At 54.6% G+C, this 17,591-nt stretch overlaps 5 protein-coding genes across 5 annotated transcripts; 2 read left to right on the top strand and 3 right to left on the bottom strand.

Moving 5' to 3' along the window:
• Positions 1–914: 914 nt before the first annotated feature.
• J7T55_005061 (uncharacterized protein) lies at positions 915–1,773 on the bottom strand (the record flags this gene model as incomplete). The annotated part of the gene is made up of 2 exons (XM_053144422.1): positions 915–1,613; positions 1,726–1,773. 2 exons carry the CDS (start codon positions 1,771–1,773, stop codon positions 915–917), a joined length of 747 nt encoding a protein of 248 aa, XP_052992785.1.
• Positions 1,774–9,423: 7,650 nt separating this feature from the next.
• Positions 9,424–10,263, bottom strand: J7T55_005060 (uncharacterized protein; the record flags this gene model as incomplete). The annotated part of the gene is made up of 3 exons (XM_053144421.1): positions 9,424–9,878; positions 9,968–10,124; positions 10,192–10,263. 3 exons carry the CDS (start codon positions 10,261–10,263, stop codon positions 9,424–9,426), a joined length of 684 nt encoding a protein of 227 aa, XP_052992784.1.
• A 1,944-nt stretch (positions 10,264–12,207) lies between these two features.
• Positions 12,208–13,624, top strand: J7T55_005059 (uncharacterized protein; the record flags this gene model as incomplete). The annotated part of the gene is made up of 3 exons (XM_053144420.1): positions 12,208–12,448; positions 12,511–12,676; positions 12,739–13,624. 3 exons carry the CDS (start codon positions 12,208–12,210, stop codon positions 13,622–13,624), a joined length of 1,293 nt encoding a protein of 430 aa, XP_052992783.1.
• A 730-nt stretch (positions 13,625–14,354) lies between these two features.
• J7T55_005058 (uncharacterized protein) lies at positions 14,355–15,520 on the top strand (the record flags this gene model as incomplete). The annotated part of the gene is made up of 2 exons (XM_053144419.1): positions 14,355–14,371; positions 14,434–15,520. The coding sequence occupies 2 exons, from the start codon at positions 14,355–14,357 to the stop codon at positions 15,518–15,520; spliced, it is 1,104 nt and encodes a 367-aa protein (XP_052992782.1).
• Positions 15,521–16,131: 611 nt separating this feature from the next.
• On the bottom strand, positions 16,132–16,665 carry J7T55_005057 (uncharacterized protein; the record flags this gene model as incomplete). The annotated part of the gene is made up of 3 exons (XM_053144418.1): positions 16,132–16,172; positions 16,238–16,410; positions 16,538–16,665. 3 exons carry the CDS (start codon positions 16,663–16,665, stop codon positions 16,132–16,134), a joined length of 342 nt encoding a protein of 113 aa, XP_052992781.1.
• Positions 16,666–17,591: the final 926 nt, after the last annotated feature.

Genomic DNA, 17,591 nt, shown 5'->3' with positions numbered 1-17,591 from the left:
ATGCTGCACGTCTCGCCTTGCAATTCTGCTGCACATGCGTCGAGTTCCCCAACCCTGGTGTTGTGCCATTAAACTCTAACTCCAGTCAGTGCGCTGAGTGCCCGCGGGAATGCTCAAACCAAGATTTCACCCCTCTTGAAGATCACCCTGTCACTGCAGCGCAGATCCTGCGACCTCCCAACACCACCAGAAAGAAAAAAAAGTTCCAGGCCACTCATTACCAAGGCAGGGCTTTGACATTCCCTTAAACGGTTTCTCACCCGACGCCTTTCGGGCAAAAGATCGTCCAGCAGGCGCCGTTTCCCTTCGATACAGTTGACTGCGCCTCCGGGGTTCCCCAGGTCCAAGCCAGCAACCACGCGGAAAGCATGTGCCGCAGTACCTGTGGCTCATGTATCACAATCATGAAGCTGGCTTGCACTTGTCCAGTCAAATGGTCCGAGGCTGCGCACCAATTATTGCGTAGCGCGGAATTTTGCGTTTGAATAGATTCGGTGGGCGCCAATTGCGACGGTGGTATTGTAAGGGTCTATGGTTCTTTGCAAGCCTTCCAAGCGAATGCATCTTCTGGTCCGTTGTCTATGACAAGCCGTGTGGTGCTGTTTGATCCCACAGCGGCTGTCGACGAACCCAGCATATTATTTCCCCCATGCAGTGATCGTGATGTCGTGGTCCCTGTGCCAGCCGTGAAACATCAAGTCCATCTGATGTTTCCCATAGCCTCAATTCCCCAACATAAGGACAATAGCTGCGATAGTTACTTTTGCATCGAGAGTGATGTTCGTCGCGAAGTATCGTCGAGGCTGCGTCTCGTAGGCTTGGTGATTGCTCTCAAATCGAAGGAGCCTCCTTTTGCAATTCTTCGGAGGGGGCCCTCTGGTGTCAAAGTTCCTTCTAGTGCTTATTGGGGAGCTTTACCGCCTCTCCCGCTTCACCCTGAAACCTGGCTCCTGACCCCGAGATTCTCCCTCCTCAACGTCAACTGGAGCCCGAGGCCCTAGCATCCAATCTTGCATGGCCAGCCACTCGCTCCAGCTCGTCTCGGCGCTGACGATCTCCTTCTCGCTGACGTTCTGCAGCGGCTTGAGGAATGGGACCATCTGCTCCCCGTCCATGTCGTAGTTGGCCTTGACCCTAAGCCAGTTGTCACTTTTTGCCGCAAAGAGGTAATTGCGACGCTCCGCCTCGTGCAAAGGCCCGACTCCAGCCACCCAGTCGTCCCCGAAGAATCCGTGCAGAATGCCTGGGATGTCGAAGCCAGTGGCCACCAGCCGTCGTATGTAGGGAGTCAGGGTCGCATATGCTTGCTGCTGAGACTGCCCCGGCGCCATGTGCATGGGCATCTTTCCCGCGGCGGTAACAGACGAGGGCCCGGATCTAGACATCCCCGGGAGCCCGGAAGACTGGTGCGCGTACTGGTGCGCGGGCGGCGACACTGCACCACTTGAAGAGTAGACAGGGTGTGGTTGTTTTTGGTAAGGCAGCTGTATGTTCAGAAATGCCGAAACGGCCTGGACAGGGCCAGAGTGTTGCGCGTGATCCAAGAAATATCGCACGCAAGATTGAAACGCCCCGTGCCATTCGAAGATGTCGAATTGGGCATTGACGAAGGGCTGGAGATGTCAAGTGTCAGATTATCGTCAGGAATGCCTCGGAGCGCGAGATGGCGAGGGGGGCAAGACTCTGTGTTCGAGTGTATGAAGCGGGAGGGTGGAATTGCTGTACCTGAGGCTGCTGGAAGGAAGACCCATCCATGCGACCTGAAAATGCCATCTTTCCGGGCAACAAGATGCAGTACACTGCTCTACTAGTGTGGACACAAGTAGGCGTTCAGCCGCAACAATTGTTGGTGTGTAAGCGGGCGGTGGTCCTCAAGGCTATTGTGTCTGGCATTTCTCTCAGTGTCTGAGCCATGATGGCTCCCGGTGGCCTGGCGGCTTTGCGGTGCTGGGGACAGTTACCTTTACTCCTACAAATACGGTACTCTAAGGGCGGATGCAGTTGCCCCGATTTGACAGCTCGGTAGTCGTTGTCGCTGGATGTAACCTGAGCTGATAGCAGGGAACTTGGCGGGACCAAACATGCCAGTTTTGACGTGTCTGAAAACACAGCAAAACACCCTACTCTGCTCTGGCTTATTCCGCCCGTCTCCACTCTTCGGACGCGGTCAGGGTGAGGTGGTGGTCTATGGGTTGGCTTGAGCTAGGTGCGCTGTCAGGAAGGGTGAGGCCCAGACAGAGTGCGACGCCGATATCAAAGACGACGGGTGATTATGCTGCTGGTGCTATCGGCCGGTGTTGCGTGCGTCATGCGGAAGCAATGGTCGGGCGAGTGCGATGGAAAGGAGGGCCGAGAGGAGCAGGGAAAGATGGTGTGCTTGTTTTATAAACTGTGCAGATGGGTTCGGGTTGTTTCGTCAGTGTACTACAATGTATGTGGTCTCTTGCTGGGTCCTCGGCGAGGTGATGTGGGTGCGAGAGTGAAAATGAGGCCCATAAGGTTGCATGGATTCCAGAGGCGTGCAGGATACAAGGTTACAAGCAGGATGTTACCTTCATGTCACCCTTCTGGCCGAGGGGCTGCGAATGAGGAGGTATCCGGGAGGGGGCCGCCACAAGAGAACGGACGTCTTGTCTCGCGGGTGCGGGCCCGCGAAGGTGCAGTGAATGGAAGGGCGGATGGGTGGACGGAGGAATGTCCTTGGGCAGTTATGCTGCGCGCGCGCCAGTAAGAGGAGAAAAGGGCTTGTTGGACGAGCGGGTTGAAGGTTCATGGGCCAACAGAGAGAGGCCCGGGCAGCAAGTGGTGAGGATACAAGCTACCCACCCAGGCAGGTACTGCGCAGATGGTGGGAGGCAGGGTACGACTAGGAGGACAAAGTCTGGGGATCGTTGTTTGTAGGCCGACAAGGCCAATGGCTGGGGTCGCCGTTTGAAGAGGCGCAGGCAGGGTCTTCGGAAACATGCTGAGTCCAGATAGGCGAGAGAAAGCCACGGCCAGATGTGGGCCAGGATGGACAAGGATGTGGGCTTTGGAGAGGTGGACTGTGATGGGAAAGCAGAGGGGCTGCCTCTTCATCTCGTCTCTTTTTTTGCTCTCTTTTCGTGCGCTCGGCGGTCCCTGGGATGCCATCTCCTGTCGTGGCCATGGGAGTCTGGATTCTCCATTGTCATGAATTGAGTTGGGCAGGGCTGGTTGGGCCGGGCCCGCCTCATATACCACCACGATGCTCCACCAAACATCTGTAATTAGCAAAGAACGGCCTTGGTAGCTGACGAGTCTTGACATTGGCGGCCAACTTGGGATCCCGCTGCAGGGTCGAGCCCTGTCGATTGAAAATTCACTCCAGATGGTACGCCCTTATGGGATGGGACGTTGGGATAATCATGTCCATCAGACGGTTGCAATGGAGCTGTCAAGGTGGAAGGTGGCAGGAGGAAGAATGGAGGAGGGAGGAGGGAGGCCGCCGCGAGTGCATTTTTTGCATGGTAGCGACGAAGCTGAACGTGGTGACTACTCAGGTATTGGAGCTTCAGTATTGATCAAGACGGGGAGCAAAAACAGAGGAAGAGACTGTGTGTGTGTGTATCCTGCCAGGTGCGGGCAAGACGCAAGTTGCTGTCGGATCCGAGTTGCTGAGTTGGGTACATGTACCTCATGTTGGTACTTGTGACACTAGGCAAGGAATGTTCATGTACCTATTTCCCTTTCGGGTCAATAGGAGGTACGTACCGGGTCGGTGCGCACGCAGCACCCCACTCTCAGCACAGCACAGCACAGCACAGCACAGCACAGCACAGCATAGTACATGTGCTAGGCTATGTGCTATGCAGTACTATCTACATATCCCGCGAAGGTTGTGCATGTATGGTGTTCAAGATTCCGGCGTGGGGAATGGGGGGCCTCGTCGAGTTGTGTCTGCAGGCTGGGGATCTGTTTCGCCTTGAATGGTCCGAAACTCTGGGGGTCCTATGAGGTGTTGTATTGCTGCATGGCGTGCCAGTTGCTACCGTACGGGATCTTGACGGGATTTGATCGTGTGGACTTGCTTGACTTAAGCCAGTACACGCCTGCTACTGCTACTGCTACTGTTAGCAGAGAACATGCCCAGCCGAGCCAGATTGGTTGGTTTGTTGGCTGGTTCGTATCGTCGTGGGGCATCTGTTCTCACTCTCGACGCGGTACTATCATAGTATGTCCTGCGATGCTGTAGCGCGTCGTCGTGCAGCTGGGCTCGTCCTAGGCTAGCGGGCTGCAGGGTTTGCTCAGACACCAGGCAGGCACCAGGGGACGAGGGAGGAGCTCGACTGCTTGGTCGTGCTCACTGACACTGACACCTTAGATCTGGCGCTATCGGCTTGTGGTCGATGCCGCCTACCCTACACGGTTCACCTCAGTACCTGCCATGCCTGCTTACCAGCATACCCAGGGCAGCCAGGGCAATGGCTGGCAGGTGTGAGGCGCCAGGTCCAAGAAGGTGCGGCCGGCGACGACGAGAACCACGGTACTGCAACCTCACCCACCGCTAGTAGTCTATGTTACCACTGGTCTACCACTGGTCTACTTGCCTCAGCCCGCTCGACTCTCTCATTAACTCTCGACCACCGTCGTAATTCCACGGCCATCATTTCCCCCATGGGAACCCTCGCCGTCACAAGTCACAACGTCCTCTGGGGATCAAGGCGCTAAGGCGCACGTATTCGCGTCCCAGGCCTCACATAGGTGTAGTGCAAGCTCGAGTCCTCCTCGCACAGTCTATCTAGTCCACGTCTCCTGGTCTCCTACTAGTCATCCATCACTTTGCTCTTGTCTCCCCCCTCCCCCCCACCCTGCCGGCCAAATCGGCCGAGAGACAAAGACGACGACAGGGCCATGGGCGACAGATCAGACGTCAACCTCTCGGCATAATACCGATGCTAATACCGTAGCAATCAATTAGACTTCGTCAAATCCCCGGGGATGACTTCCCGTCATCAGCCCTCAGACATCAGCCATCAGAGCCAGGGTCTGCCTCGCGGCTCACGACCCACGGCCCACGGCTCACCACATGCGGCCACCTCTCACATGACCACCCATCTCTACCTGGTGGCTGCTGTGCGAGATGCTCTACCTCCAGCACCCTCCTAGCCTCTTCAGCCTTGTCACACGCAGGCGCTCCCTTCCATGGGCATGACCTGGACCAAACCCCCCTCCCCTCCCCAGCACCGCACCAGACAGACCGCCAGAGCATCAGCAAGAACAGAACACAGCATGAGTGTACACTGGCTAGGCTGATCAGCGTCCTACCTCACGGAGGTGATGCGAAATCTACCAGCTGGCCCCGGTGCTAACTCTTGATGGTGACATACTACGCGTTGTGCCCGGCCCGATGCAACCCTGGATCACTTTCGAGAGGTTCCATCTGCCCAACGTCTCAACTCAACCTTGTTACAGCCCGCCCCGAGGACTTCATGCCAGCTTTCCATGGGTCGGTCGCTTTCTTCCCGCCCCGGGAAACCGAGCCTCTGAGGCGCCACTAGCTAGGACGAGTATCAACGGTGGCTCACCATGGCGACGTTGGCTACGGTGCCTCGGTCCTTTATCCTGCCTGGTGTCCCAACCGTGCATGCTCCACCCCAGGAGCACAACAGGATGCCTGGAGATGATCATGGCCCGGACTGCAGGTGTGAATGGCTCACTTTACTACGCAGTCCTCTCCTCGAGCACAGGCCAGGAGCAGCCACGGCAGCTCGCAGCGCTGTCGATCCATCTCGTGCCCTGCCGTATATGTCGTCTTGCTGCCCGCCCTATCTCGCTCGCTACCTCGCCGCCCACGGTGCTCGTACTCGACCGGCTCATAACCGCTGCATCATCGTGTTACCATGTCACCATGTCGCTACCGCTGGGAAAGGGGCGGCGCATTCTGCAGGCAGTTTAGTGGCTACTTGGCGAAACTATCCTCGTCGAGGGTCGCCCTACGAGGTGGGTACCCTAACGGAGGAGCCCCTGTGCGACACTCTGCGGCCACTGTAAGGGCCGTTTCCTGCTGCGGTTGCGAGTCTATGGATTTGGTGCGTCGATAGAACATGTTGCCGCGACTGGATCTCATACTCCTGAACTTGGCACTGCATGGTTCCAGTTCGGCGGATATGTGTAACATCAAAACACCACTAACTTCGATGAATCCAATGTCGTGCGTCATTAATTACTCGCGGCAGACAGGGGCTGTCCATTGGACAATACTTGCAGATTTCAAGAAAAAGCATTTTGCCTCGATTCTGTCGGACCGCCAGACCGCGAGACCGCGCACTCCGCTGTGTCAGTTCCCACGGTATGTCCGACTGGCACCGCTGCGCCACCGATCCCAAGCAGCCTGGGAGTATGCTTGAAAGAGGAGTGAAAACCCCCAGCCCGAATGCCTGGATACATTTCTCCAAGGTTGACATTGATTCCCCTTCCCTGTCGCTGTGGACATATTGACCGGCGAGATATTTGGTAAACCATAGGCCTTCGCGTGGGTCTAGCCACCACATGATACACTAGCATCGAAGACCATCATTTTGAAAGGCATAACATCTCGAACACCTCCATCAACGAAGCCGTAAAGCCGGGTCGGGGTTGGCTCACAAGCTGCCGTGCTCAGCAGCCTCGTGCTGACGGGACGGTGCAGGTCGACGTCCCCGCCAGGATGGCCCACGAGGGTGGCAAGATGTGAATGCCAAATCAGCTCACATTGCGGCCCCGAGAACGGTCGCTACTACTATCTCTGGCGCCTCACATGGACAGCAACATACAACGTTGTGTTCATTGGGCCTCACTCTGAGGCAGGGATTTTCCGCATTCCCTAGCCCAGTCCCGCCCCGGGAGTCCTTGACTTCACGGGGAACATCTGTCCCACCGGCAAGGACTGGTTACATGTGGGACAACGGCCTGGTCCCTGAGACCCTTATTCTTGAGTGTCCTACAGCGCATATGTACCTAATCTACACGTTCCTCCAGCAGTTCGGGGCAAGCGTTACCAGCCACCGGTAATCCTCTGAGGCTCTGCCTCATGTCTCTTGGGAATTCCCGGCGGGCTGCATCCGCTGTCAGCCACACTCGTGCAGCTGCATTCTTGCTTATCTCAGGAAAGTCTCACCCTGAGGCTTCAGTGTGTCGTCAGCATGGCCTGACTTGTCTCGGGAGCTGCAGCATTGTTCGTAACAGGAACTGCTTCGCTCCCGAAGCAAATTCGTCACCGGAGCCGTCATTCTACGCCTACCCCATCAGACATTTCCATATTGGGTTTCTCGCTTCTGGGCTGTCAAAAGTTATGGCTGATCCAATTCATTGCAATGTTCCGGCGCCTCACTTTAAATTTCCATCATGACGTTGCACGACCAGTCGTGGCTTTGTGGGCAGACGAGCCTCAGTCTCATGTCTTCTCGGGCCTTGACGGTTCTAATAGTGCCTTTATATGCTGCTGCAGGTTGCTTTGTTCACAGGGCTGCAGGGACCAGAGATGTGCGATCGACTGCTATTCGACCGGCGGGCGACAGTGGTTCGCATGGCTCACCGCCAGCACCAAGGGCGACTTCCATCTCTATTAAGCTTCATGCTTTCCAAGAGAGAAGCAGAAAACGCGCATCGATTCAAGAAAAAGAACAGCTGCATCTGGATCGAATGATCAGCGTCTCCATCTTTGTGAGATGTGACTCGTCGCATTGTCTAGAAAGACAGGCCCTACGAGATGTACCAATTCTCCATGAATCGACAACTGGCTTCATCTTTTCCCGCATTCCGAACTGGCATGTGCAAATAGCCGCTTTTCCAACGGTAAGGCGGGTGGCGAAAGCGGGTAAGAGTGAGGCTTGAAGATTATCGGCACGGGAAACGGGATGGAGTCAGGCACCAAAAGACATCTGCGCCTCAACCAAGAAGTTGTCTCGTGACCCGCAAATAGAATACAAATCTCGCGGATGGGAAGGCCATGGCTGTCTTATCCGTGACTGTCCAAATACAATGTGAGTATCTCTGCGGCCGCCTCCGAGAATCAGACTCTCACTGAAGAAAGAGCTCGTCTTTTATCCGGGCAACTCCGGTTTCCTCCCCTACAAAGTGCTTTCCCCATCATGGCCACCTCCATGTAGCAGCATTATAACTTTCTCATCTCGCCTGGAACAATCATTAACCAGAACCGGGATCTTGATAGGCCCCAGGCGTGGGATCCCAAGACATAAGGGCGGTTTGGACCCCAACATGTAGGCCTCCGAAGGCAGGAGAAAATGCCTTCAGCAGTCTATCTCTTTGGAGCTGGACGTAGCGCGAAATACTTGCCGAGCTTTAGGGGGAAAGACCCAGACGAACGGCGAGGAATCGAGCCGACATGAGGCGGATGGGTTTTTCGTGTTCATTTAGACCCGCCGGATTTCCCAAACTGTCCTACAATTTCTCGCACCAATTACAATATCAGGGGCAATACCATGACCCAGTACACTTGTACAAGAGGCAAGAATGTTGTGACGGTATGAAATCTGGGGCTTAGACCGACGCCCAAGGCGCAGGTAACTTTGGACTGGCTGGTGGACTCGCCCGAGAATTATAGCCGACTCTCCATCGCATAATTTCCGTTCAAGACTAGTGACCGTTGGGAGCAACGTCTGCTGCCTCCCAGGTACACGGGATGTCTGTTGCGGGAGCTAGTAATGTGGCGCTTGGTGTCAAACACGCAACGGCCTTTTGCTCGCTGACATCACTGTCGTTGTCGGTGGCAGGGGCAAGCTCTGGCCACGACTCCGTGTGAGTTTCGCGAGTGAGGCACGCAACTTTTGACTAATTCTGGGTCTCGAGGCCCCCAGGGCATTGCCCAGACTGGGGCAAAGGAGCATCAGCGGTAGCTCGGGCACGTTCCGGTGGATAGGATGAGCTTGCAACCTCATAGGAAGTAACACAGGCTCGGTATTGATCCAGCAGAGAAGGAAGAAACACACCGAGACTTTCTCTGGGCGAGGCTTTGTAGTCACTTGGCAAGCCTGATGAGGATGTCTTGTGTAATGTGCAATGATCCTGCCTTGACAGAGTTCCGGTGGCCCCTACGATCTAGGATGTTACCTAGCCTTACGGGGTGCTGGAGTCAAACTGCGCACGCCTCCATCTGAAAGAACGCCGACACAAACCACATTGTCCCAGACAAGTAGGCCAAATACAATTCGACGTTTGTCAGGTACGCTAGCGGCGCCTCCAGGGTAGGGGCTGGGAGCAATTCCCAAGTCCCTTAGTAGCGCGACCTGGTCCAAACTCTGGTATCCGTCCGAAGTTTATACGGCAAAGCGGCCAAGAGATGTGTGGAGATGCCTTTTTTTTTTAACATCAGCGCCAGGCCGAGGCGCAGCTGTCAAGTTTTGAAATACCCCAGGCTCTGAGACCCATTACACCTGGGGAATGTTAATGCCGCGCTTCGTCACCCTACCATGGTAGCTCCTCACCCTCCCTGTGCCAGAACTTGCCCGTGTCCTCGATTCCCTTGCTTACCAGGATGCCGTAAAGTTTGCTAGCTGCCTCATCGGGATTGACGGCGTTTGGAACCTCACCTGTGCCCGGGATTAAACCAGTCCTAACTATCCCCGGATGCAAGATCACAACGACCACACCCTCGGCCTTGAGCTCCAGTGACAGGTTCTTGCAGATCATGTTCAGGGCCGTCTTTGACGAGCGGTAGGCGTAGCTGCCTCCGGAGCTGTTATCCGCGATGCTACCCACGCGGCTACTGACGTACCCTAGGCGCGGCTGCGCAGACTTGAGGACGTTTGGCAGAAGCGCCTGGGTGAGCAGGAGAGGGCCGAAGGTGTTGATGGAGAAGGTTCGCGAGAGAGATTCCTTGTTCAAGGTGCTAAGTGAGTCGTGGTCCGGATCCGCAACACCTATCACAAACATGGCCTTATCAGCGACCACGACGTCCCATTGCACTACCACTCCAGGCGATCATGTGTGCAGGGTCTGGCTGTCATACCTGCAACGTTCAGCAGCAAGTCGAGGGGCCGGTCCCCATACTGCTCCTTGAATTTGTTGATCGAGTCCTCGGATGCAACGTCCAGCTGGGATGTCGTGCAGCCCAAACTCTTCAGTTTCTCCCCGTGGTTCACATCCACGGCATGGACATCGTATCCCTGTTCTCCCTGTCAACCTCGGAGCACCTGCCAGAGTACCAAGTAGTCAAGAGCTCTCAGGACTCACAGCATTGATCAGGACTTTTGCAAACTCGTGGCCAATGCCACTGTTGGCACCGGTGATTACTGCTGTCGGCATGTTGTCAAGAGCACGATAGTCAAAGATCGAGGAAAGACTCTTGATTGTCAGTGACTCGATTGATATCGAGCTTGTGATGAGGGGGTCGCTTAGAAATATACAACCTTGCGGGGTATAGCCGATGATCTGTGACGTTGTGCTGGTGTCACTTTAGGATGCAACTGGACTCTGTTTAGAGCGTCGCAATGGGATGAGATACGTCTCCATCCTTGAGCTGTGTGGGATTTACTGCACATTTCTTCTGCCTACCAAAGGTACATGCACCATGACTTTCATCCCATGCGCCGAAGCTGTCGCTGATTCGTTACACCAGTCTTCCAAGTGCTGTCCCTCAGCTATGGACGATCTCGCCCGTATCTTGTGAATATCTCGACTGCATGAGCGGCAAAACTTGCCTCCTGGTATTCAGAACAAGGACCGTGTCAGATTGTTCAGGCCAATCGAGATGACTGTTGGTCTGCGGCGTGAGACATGGCAGTACAGCTGGTCGGCCGGAGACCTCAAGCATTGCTGAAGTTTGCGAGTGCAATGCATACCAGTCGTCTCAAGTCGCCACCTTGGTAAGTCGAAAGTTGCGAAAGTTGGCATCTATGCCATATCTGTGTTTGGCCCATACATGATGTGGTAATGCAAAGTGTGGAAAAAACTGTCGAAGGATGGCACCCCAAAGAAGACCAGCTACACCAGAGGTAGGCTTCCATCCCAGATCAGCTCACGTTTTGATCGGTTTCACTGCCAGATTGTGAGATGATGGCCATGGGAAAGAAGGCTAGCAAGCCAGGTGAGCATCATCGTAGCCATCAGCCGTCGGCCAGTCCAGGCCAGAGCAAGCCGGGTGGGCTTGCATCATCTGTTTACAGGACTAAGAGGTTGCGTACTAAAAGCGCCAGGAAGTTTTGGAAATGAGTGGGTGGTTTTGCAATGCCAGTAATCGTATCGCCTTGTCAACTGTCAGAGCCACAGCCTCCGTCGTTGACAGCATAGGGCCGCTGGAAAGAGTGTACGAGTTTGGAGGACGGTGCGTGCCCTAGAGGACTGTGTCTCTGTCTCTTATTCGATGCCGGAGTAAAGGTATTGACGAATTTGATTGCCGTCAGAAAAGGAACCCAGTGATTCTTCCTCGTACCGTTTTACCTTTCTTTCAGTCCCCCAAACGTTTTTGGAGCTCCATGCGGCTGGTTAGTACACCGTTAACACAACCGTTTTTGACGCCCACCCTCGACTTTGCTGCCCAAATAACTTTCGGGTCCAAGGTTATTTTTCTCTCCTCCGCGTTTTGTTACCAAATCTCGGAGACCTCCTCTGGAATGCTCACAGCAGTTCTTCGTTTGCCGGGCCAAGACGGGCCGCAGGCGGGTTGCCTTGCAGCTCGACGCCACACCGGCCACAATCAGCCCAACAGATAGTCTATTAGTACGCTAGAAGCCGCCACCACGACCAGAGGCTGTCGCGAGGAAGCTGAAGCCCAGCACATGGCCTTTTTGGCTTGCTGACATCCAAGACCTGGCGGGCTGCCACGCCCTTCTGAACTGCTCGGCTACCGTGTCAATGCTCGTCGAAGGATCCAGACATTGCTTTTGACATCCCGTCCGCCAGATTGGGAAGAGGATATGAGACAACCCGTCGGAGAACTGGGAGCGGCTGAGCGGCGCTGTTCTCGCTCTTCGGGCAGAGGCTGGAGCCTCAGTCCGTAAATCGAAGTCAGCCAGCCAGCAGGCGTCCGGTTTTGTGCTTTGCTGTGTATGGATTTCACCAGCTGAAGAGACCCTGGTATGTCTGGCCCAAGAGCCTCATGCCTTCTTGACCTACTTGACAGCGGACAGAGCCCAGAGAAAATGCTCGGCCGGCTGTCTCGTCTTTGTGCTGTCAAGCTGGTTATCTGTCGCTGAAGTGGACTGACTACAACTGTAGCTCCACTTACCTCCCCCTTTTCACACTCCAATCATGAAGCAAATCCTTGGTCTGACAGCTATTTGCTGTTCCATTGTACTTGCTGAAGCAGGAGTTTTCAAGTGGACTGCCCATGACAATGTTCGAAGATGGACCCCAGCACAGGAGACATTTGGTCTGATGCCACTCTTGGGCATGAATCCAGTACCGACCAGCCCTCCGAGGCTAGAGGAAGCGAGGGATCAAAAGAGAGCGGACGAGGACAATACGTGCGCGTATGTCAACGGTGATCCAGGTACGGTTGCTTGGAGCATTGGCCCCGCTGCCTGCTTGTCAAACATGCTGACCCGGTCAAAGATATCCCTCTCTACTGTGACGTGAGCTCCGCGTGTGTCTACAACTCAGTGAAATCGAATATTGGCTGCTGCCCTGATACATCAACGTCATGCTCTATTTGGACGACGTGCCTTGACTCTTCTGACAAGAATCTGTTCACGACGGATAATGGCTATACCTTGTGGTGGTGAGTCTCTGTCTCCGGCTCTGTCTGAAACCTTCTGGAAGATTGCTGACAACGGTTGTCAGTGGGTCATCCGAGTACCCTTATTGCAAGACACATCTTTATAAGGATGATGCCTTTACGGGATACACTCTCCTGGGATGTGCGGTGGCGGCAGGAACAGACAGTGTAGTCTATAAACCAACTTTATCGACGACGTCTTCGAGTTCCTCTTCCACCTCGATCAGCAGTCATACAAGCAGTTTGGACGTGGAGAAAACACCTTCGAGCATCACGCAAACGTCCAGTGCAACCACCGCAGCGGTGAGAAGCAACCCAACCATCACGACCGCAGCTGCTAGATCAGGGAGCTCCTCGGCTCCAATCGGCGCCATCGTTGGAGGTGTCGTAGGTGGAGTTGCTGTCCTTGCGTTGTTTACCTTGGGTCTGGTCCTCCTTCTTCGCAGGAGAAGGCACCACCAAGGACCCGGTAGCGACCAGCACAATTCGACTAATCCTGCCGGAGGCTTTGCATCTCAACCACCTCCATCGCAACCAGCGATGCAACAGCAGTTCCAGCAACCGAATTTCCAACCTGCGCCGTCCACGGTCAGCTATGTGACAACAGCGCCTCCTTTAGACAACCGCAGCTCCATCGCGAAGCCCAGTCCAATCAACACTACTCAGGCTGTCTATGATCCGACCACAACAGGAAGCCCTCCACCTCAGAGCCACAGCCCGGGGCCGGCACTGCCAGCTTACCAGGCGACAAACACTAATGTCAATACTACACCTGCATCACAAACAACTTCGCTGATAACCCATGATGCTCCCCAGCAGCAGAGGCCTGGGGTTGGTGTTTACCAAGACTACCACAGCCAAGTGCAGCCTGCACATCAGCAGCAAAATGGCGACCGTTACTATGAGATGCCCTTAACGAAGAGTGACCGGGAGCTTAGGGAACTGGCTTAAACACGCACTCAATGTATTCTACTGTGTCAGCATTGGATCGAAAGTCGTCGATGGCCCCGGTTTTATGACATTCAACAATGGAGGTGGATCAATGCGAGCTCTTCGAGCTGTCACGCATGAAATGGCGATGCTGCCGAGTCCAGGTTGTGGATCGATGAAACCTATGAGCACATGGCCATGGCTGCCCCCCCCCCCCTGAATCGCTCGCAGAACCATTAATCTTATGAGTCCACAGCCTCCCCCACTACCACTGGATTTTGACTTTACAGTCACGCATGGCGATGCCAAGTGCCGAGACGTAGTCCCGGCAAAACATGAACCTATGTAGCGGTGGTTTATGTTTATTCATCTGTCTTGTTTTGTTTAGCATTTACCTCACTACCAAACATCATACATAATCAATGAAAGCATCCCAGATCTTGTGTATCACGCTGTCTAGCTGCCGGGTTGAAGGGTGAGCCCGGGACGCCGACCGGAACACCGGAGGTGAGGTATCTCAGGGATCGACAGGGTGCAGAGAAAGGTTACATTCTCTGTGCACAAATCGTTTCCTCGGCCCTGCATAGGACACTTGTCCTATGTGGGACTCTGGCCTGCAAAGAGCTGTGGTGGTCTAACGCATAAGTGGGGCGAGATCAAAGTTCGTCCTCGACATCTCGAGGCGTTGGGTCGTTCTGGAAACCATCGACACAAAGCAAGCAGTATTACACACTTACCGAAGTAATCAGAAATGCCTCAAATCCTATTGTAAGAAATCAAGTACCCATTGGAGCCGAGAAACACAAGACCTGACGGGCGCAATCACATAGCATCGGCGGCACCGGGCACGTTGGTGGCGCAGTCCTGCACAAGATACTGGAGCAGCATGCGGACGACGTCCAGGTAAAGGTTCTCGTCCGGGGCGAGGAAAAGGCTTCGCGCCTGGTCTCCAAGTACCCTCGGGTGCAAACTGTCCTGGGCGACCTGACGGACTACAAAATACTCGAGGAGGCCAGCTCCCAAGCCGATATCGTCATAAACGCGGGCCCGGATATAACCCACAACCTGGGGATAAGCGCCATCTTGCGCGGCCTGAAAGCACGCAAGGAAGGGTCAGCTGGATCGCAGACGCCGTTTTATATCCACACCTCGGGCGCATCTCTCATCTGGGACGAGCCGGAGGGCTCGAAGGAGGCGAAATGGTGGGACGACATAGCCGACATACCGGAGCTGTGCTCCCTGGAAGAGAAGCACACGCACGCTGTGACGGATCGCATTGTGCGTGAGGGTGCAAAGGATGTCAATGTGGCCATCGTCTCGCCTGGCTTCGTGAGCGGGATGAGCCCTTCGATCGAGCACCCCACACCGATCACCACACCCGCCATCCTGACCACGGCGCGGGCTTTCAAATCAGGATTTCTGATCGCCCAGGGCGAGAATACGCACGCATGGATCCATGTGATGGACCTGGCACGTATCTTCATGATCCTCGTGGATGATGCGCTTGCCACGGTTGTCGGAAAGCCCATCAAGAGGGATGCGGATGTGCTGCCGCTATGGGGACCGGAGGCGTATTACTTCAGCACTGGCGAGGACATCTCGTTCGCGGACTTCATGAAGGGCCTGGTGCCGGTGCTGAAGCAGCATGGTGTCATCGAGAGCACCGAAACTAAATCTGTGAACGTAACCGAAGCGGCGAGAATCAGTCTCGCTGGGCCTGATGGGGAGTATGACCCGCTTGCTGCGCCGCCGCCTCCTGATTCTTGGGCGATGCATATTGCCATAATGTACGGGGTCAACATGAAGATTCGAGGATCGAGGGTGGAGAAGCTGGGATGGAAACCGACCAGCAAAGTGGTAGATACTTTCTCCGAGGTAGTGTCTGAGTTCTTGCTTCGAGAGAAGCGGAATGCTTAGAGGTGGAGATGGTTGTCTTTGTTATTTAACGAGATGTAATACGTACTAGTGCTGGGGTGGTAATATCTTTCTCTTCTGAGGGCGTTATCGTGCCGAAATACTGACTATTCCTAGGGCGCATTGCTGGGATCCTATGCCAGGATGATGACCTCCATTTATATCAAAGTTTATAGATCAAGATTCATAGAAATAGACCTGTTTCTTGAAGCCACGCAATGACGACCGAGGCACAGGGATGGGTGTGAAAACGGTCTCAGAGAAGCATATACAACTTCTTTCTTCTTAGCATCCCAATGCCCGTGCTGCCAACATGATATGCTCATGTGACAATGCATACACTTCTGCAATCTTAAGTCGGTTATCTCGCCTGCGATACAGCAAATTCACTAGGACGTCTGGGAGCAATCGGCAGGATCGATGTCTGGCGAGGCCCAATTTGATGCGTGGCACGTGGTCAAGGCGGTACAACTCGAGCAACTGTGTTGTATGGAATGTAGATGATTACAACTGTGGCTCGTCCATGCACACGGCCCTTTCCGGCTACGCACATGCATCGTAATAAATTTGGAACCCCTGAATACGATGTCTTCCAAAGCACGATGGGGACATCCTCAGGTGCTAGCCTTGTCTGCCGAAGCACCTGCACCTGCACCTGCAACGGGCTCGTTGTTCTCGAAGTGCACAACCTCATGACCAATGACGAAGTGGCCGACGGACATGTTGGTTCGGGCCTGCGCCCCCCCCCCTCTAATTCGGCCCACAACGGGTCCGTCGTCAGCAGCCGCAGATCATCGAGGCTGTGAAGCCAGTATGTGGTGACCATGTCATAGTCGGGGATCGTCCAACCGGGCCGGCCCATGTCGGTCTTGAGGGCATGCCGGAGAGGTTCCCTGAAGTGCGCCGGGTTTACTGTCTACACGCACACCAATATCCACATCGTTAGTCGGGCCACCAGTCTTCCGAAGTAACAAAGGTGACCAAATTGGATGACTTGCCTGTGTCCACTTCACAACATACTTCTGGATGAGGGGCTTCGCCTTGACAGGGTAGACCTTGGTGGCCCATTCGACGAAGTCCTCGTAGGATACCTCATCCTTCTTATACAGGCAGACGTCGAACTTGATGAGCGGAGACGGGCTCGCCATATTTGCTGAGGGTGAGAGGGTAAGTATGAAATTGTGAGATTCGCATGCTGAGACTGAGGGGCGGCGCAGCATCCTGCCTTTTATTCTCAGCTCGCACGACACTCAGGCGGCGGGGTCAGCTCATGGCTCTGGCCTGCAGCATACCAGGGGATGTGCTAGTCTGGCAAGAGGGGCTCGAAGGATTTCCACTTCGACCTTTGCGACGCGATTCGCCTGTGTCCGCGCCGTGTTGGTGACAAGCTGAGCACCCTGGTAGGCCGAGTTGCTGCCCTAGTCTGCTCACCCACTTTTTGCTTACAACTTTAACAGCACACCTTGCCGGTGTGATGTCTTATAGCGGACAAATTACTACATAAGAATGCATTTCTCAAGATGATGGGCTCTTACATTTCGAAGGGTAATCCGTCAATTCTTGCGTCTAGTTATATAGCTTTGTCTTGGTCCCTTTCCAAGTTCAGTGCCCGGCAAATCACCAAGATCCCTGCGGCCCAGGGGACCAACACATCAGCCACGCCCCAACAGAAGCATGGCACTGCTTGCTAACTGGCCCATCCAGAGAAACAGGAAACTTTGGCCCAGTCTCGCAACCAGTGATCATGAAAACATCGCCATGGCAGGGTTAGGCACCCCTCTCTTGGTTACCCGGTGCTGTTGTCGACCTGGATGATGTTTTGGCCCAAATCATGCTCATCCCACTATTTTATACCCAGCCTGCATCTTGAACCAGAACGACGCGACGCGCTCAAAGAAATCTCAGAGATCGGGCCTCTGGGGAGTATCAGGAGGTTCCCTGAGAGGTGGTGTGGGAATGGGAGAAAGGAACCCCACGCGAGGAAAGACTCGGCCATCCTGAAAGCATGGTCACCTGCCATGCTACGCAATGGACCAAACGGCAGAGTGCAGCCACATCTTTCTATTGGTAGAGG

This window comes from Diaporthe amygdali (genome assembly GCF_026229845.1).
Source record: "Diaporthe amygdali strain CAA958 chromosome Unknown NODE_17_length_903054_cov_64_435670, whole genome shotgun sequence".
Classification (NCBI taxonomy): domain Eukaryota; kingdom Fungi; phylum Ascomycota; class Sordariomycetes; order Diaporthales; family Diaporthaceae; genus Diaporthe; species Diaporthe amygdali.
The sequence above is the reverse complement of the archived record's forward strand: the minus strand, read 5'-3'. Positions and strand labels throughout refer to the sequence as shown.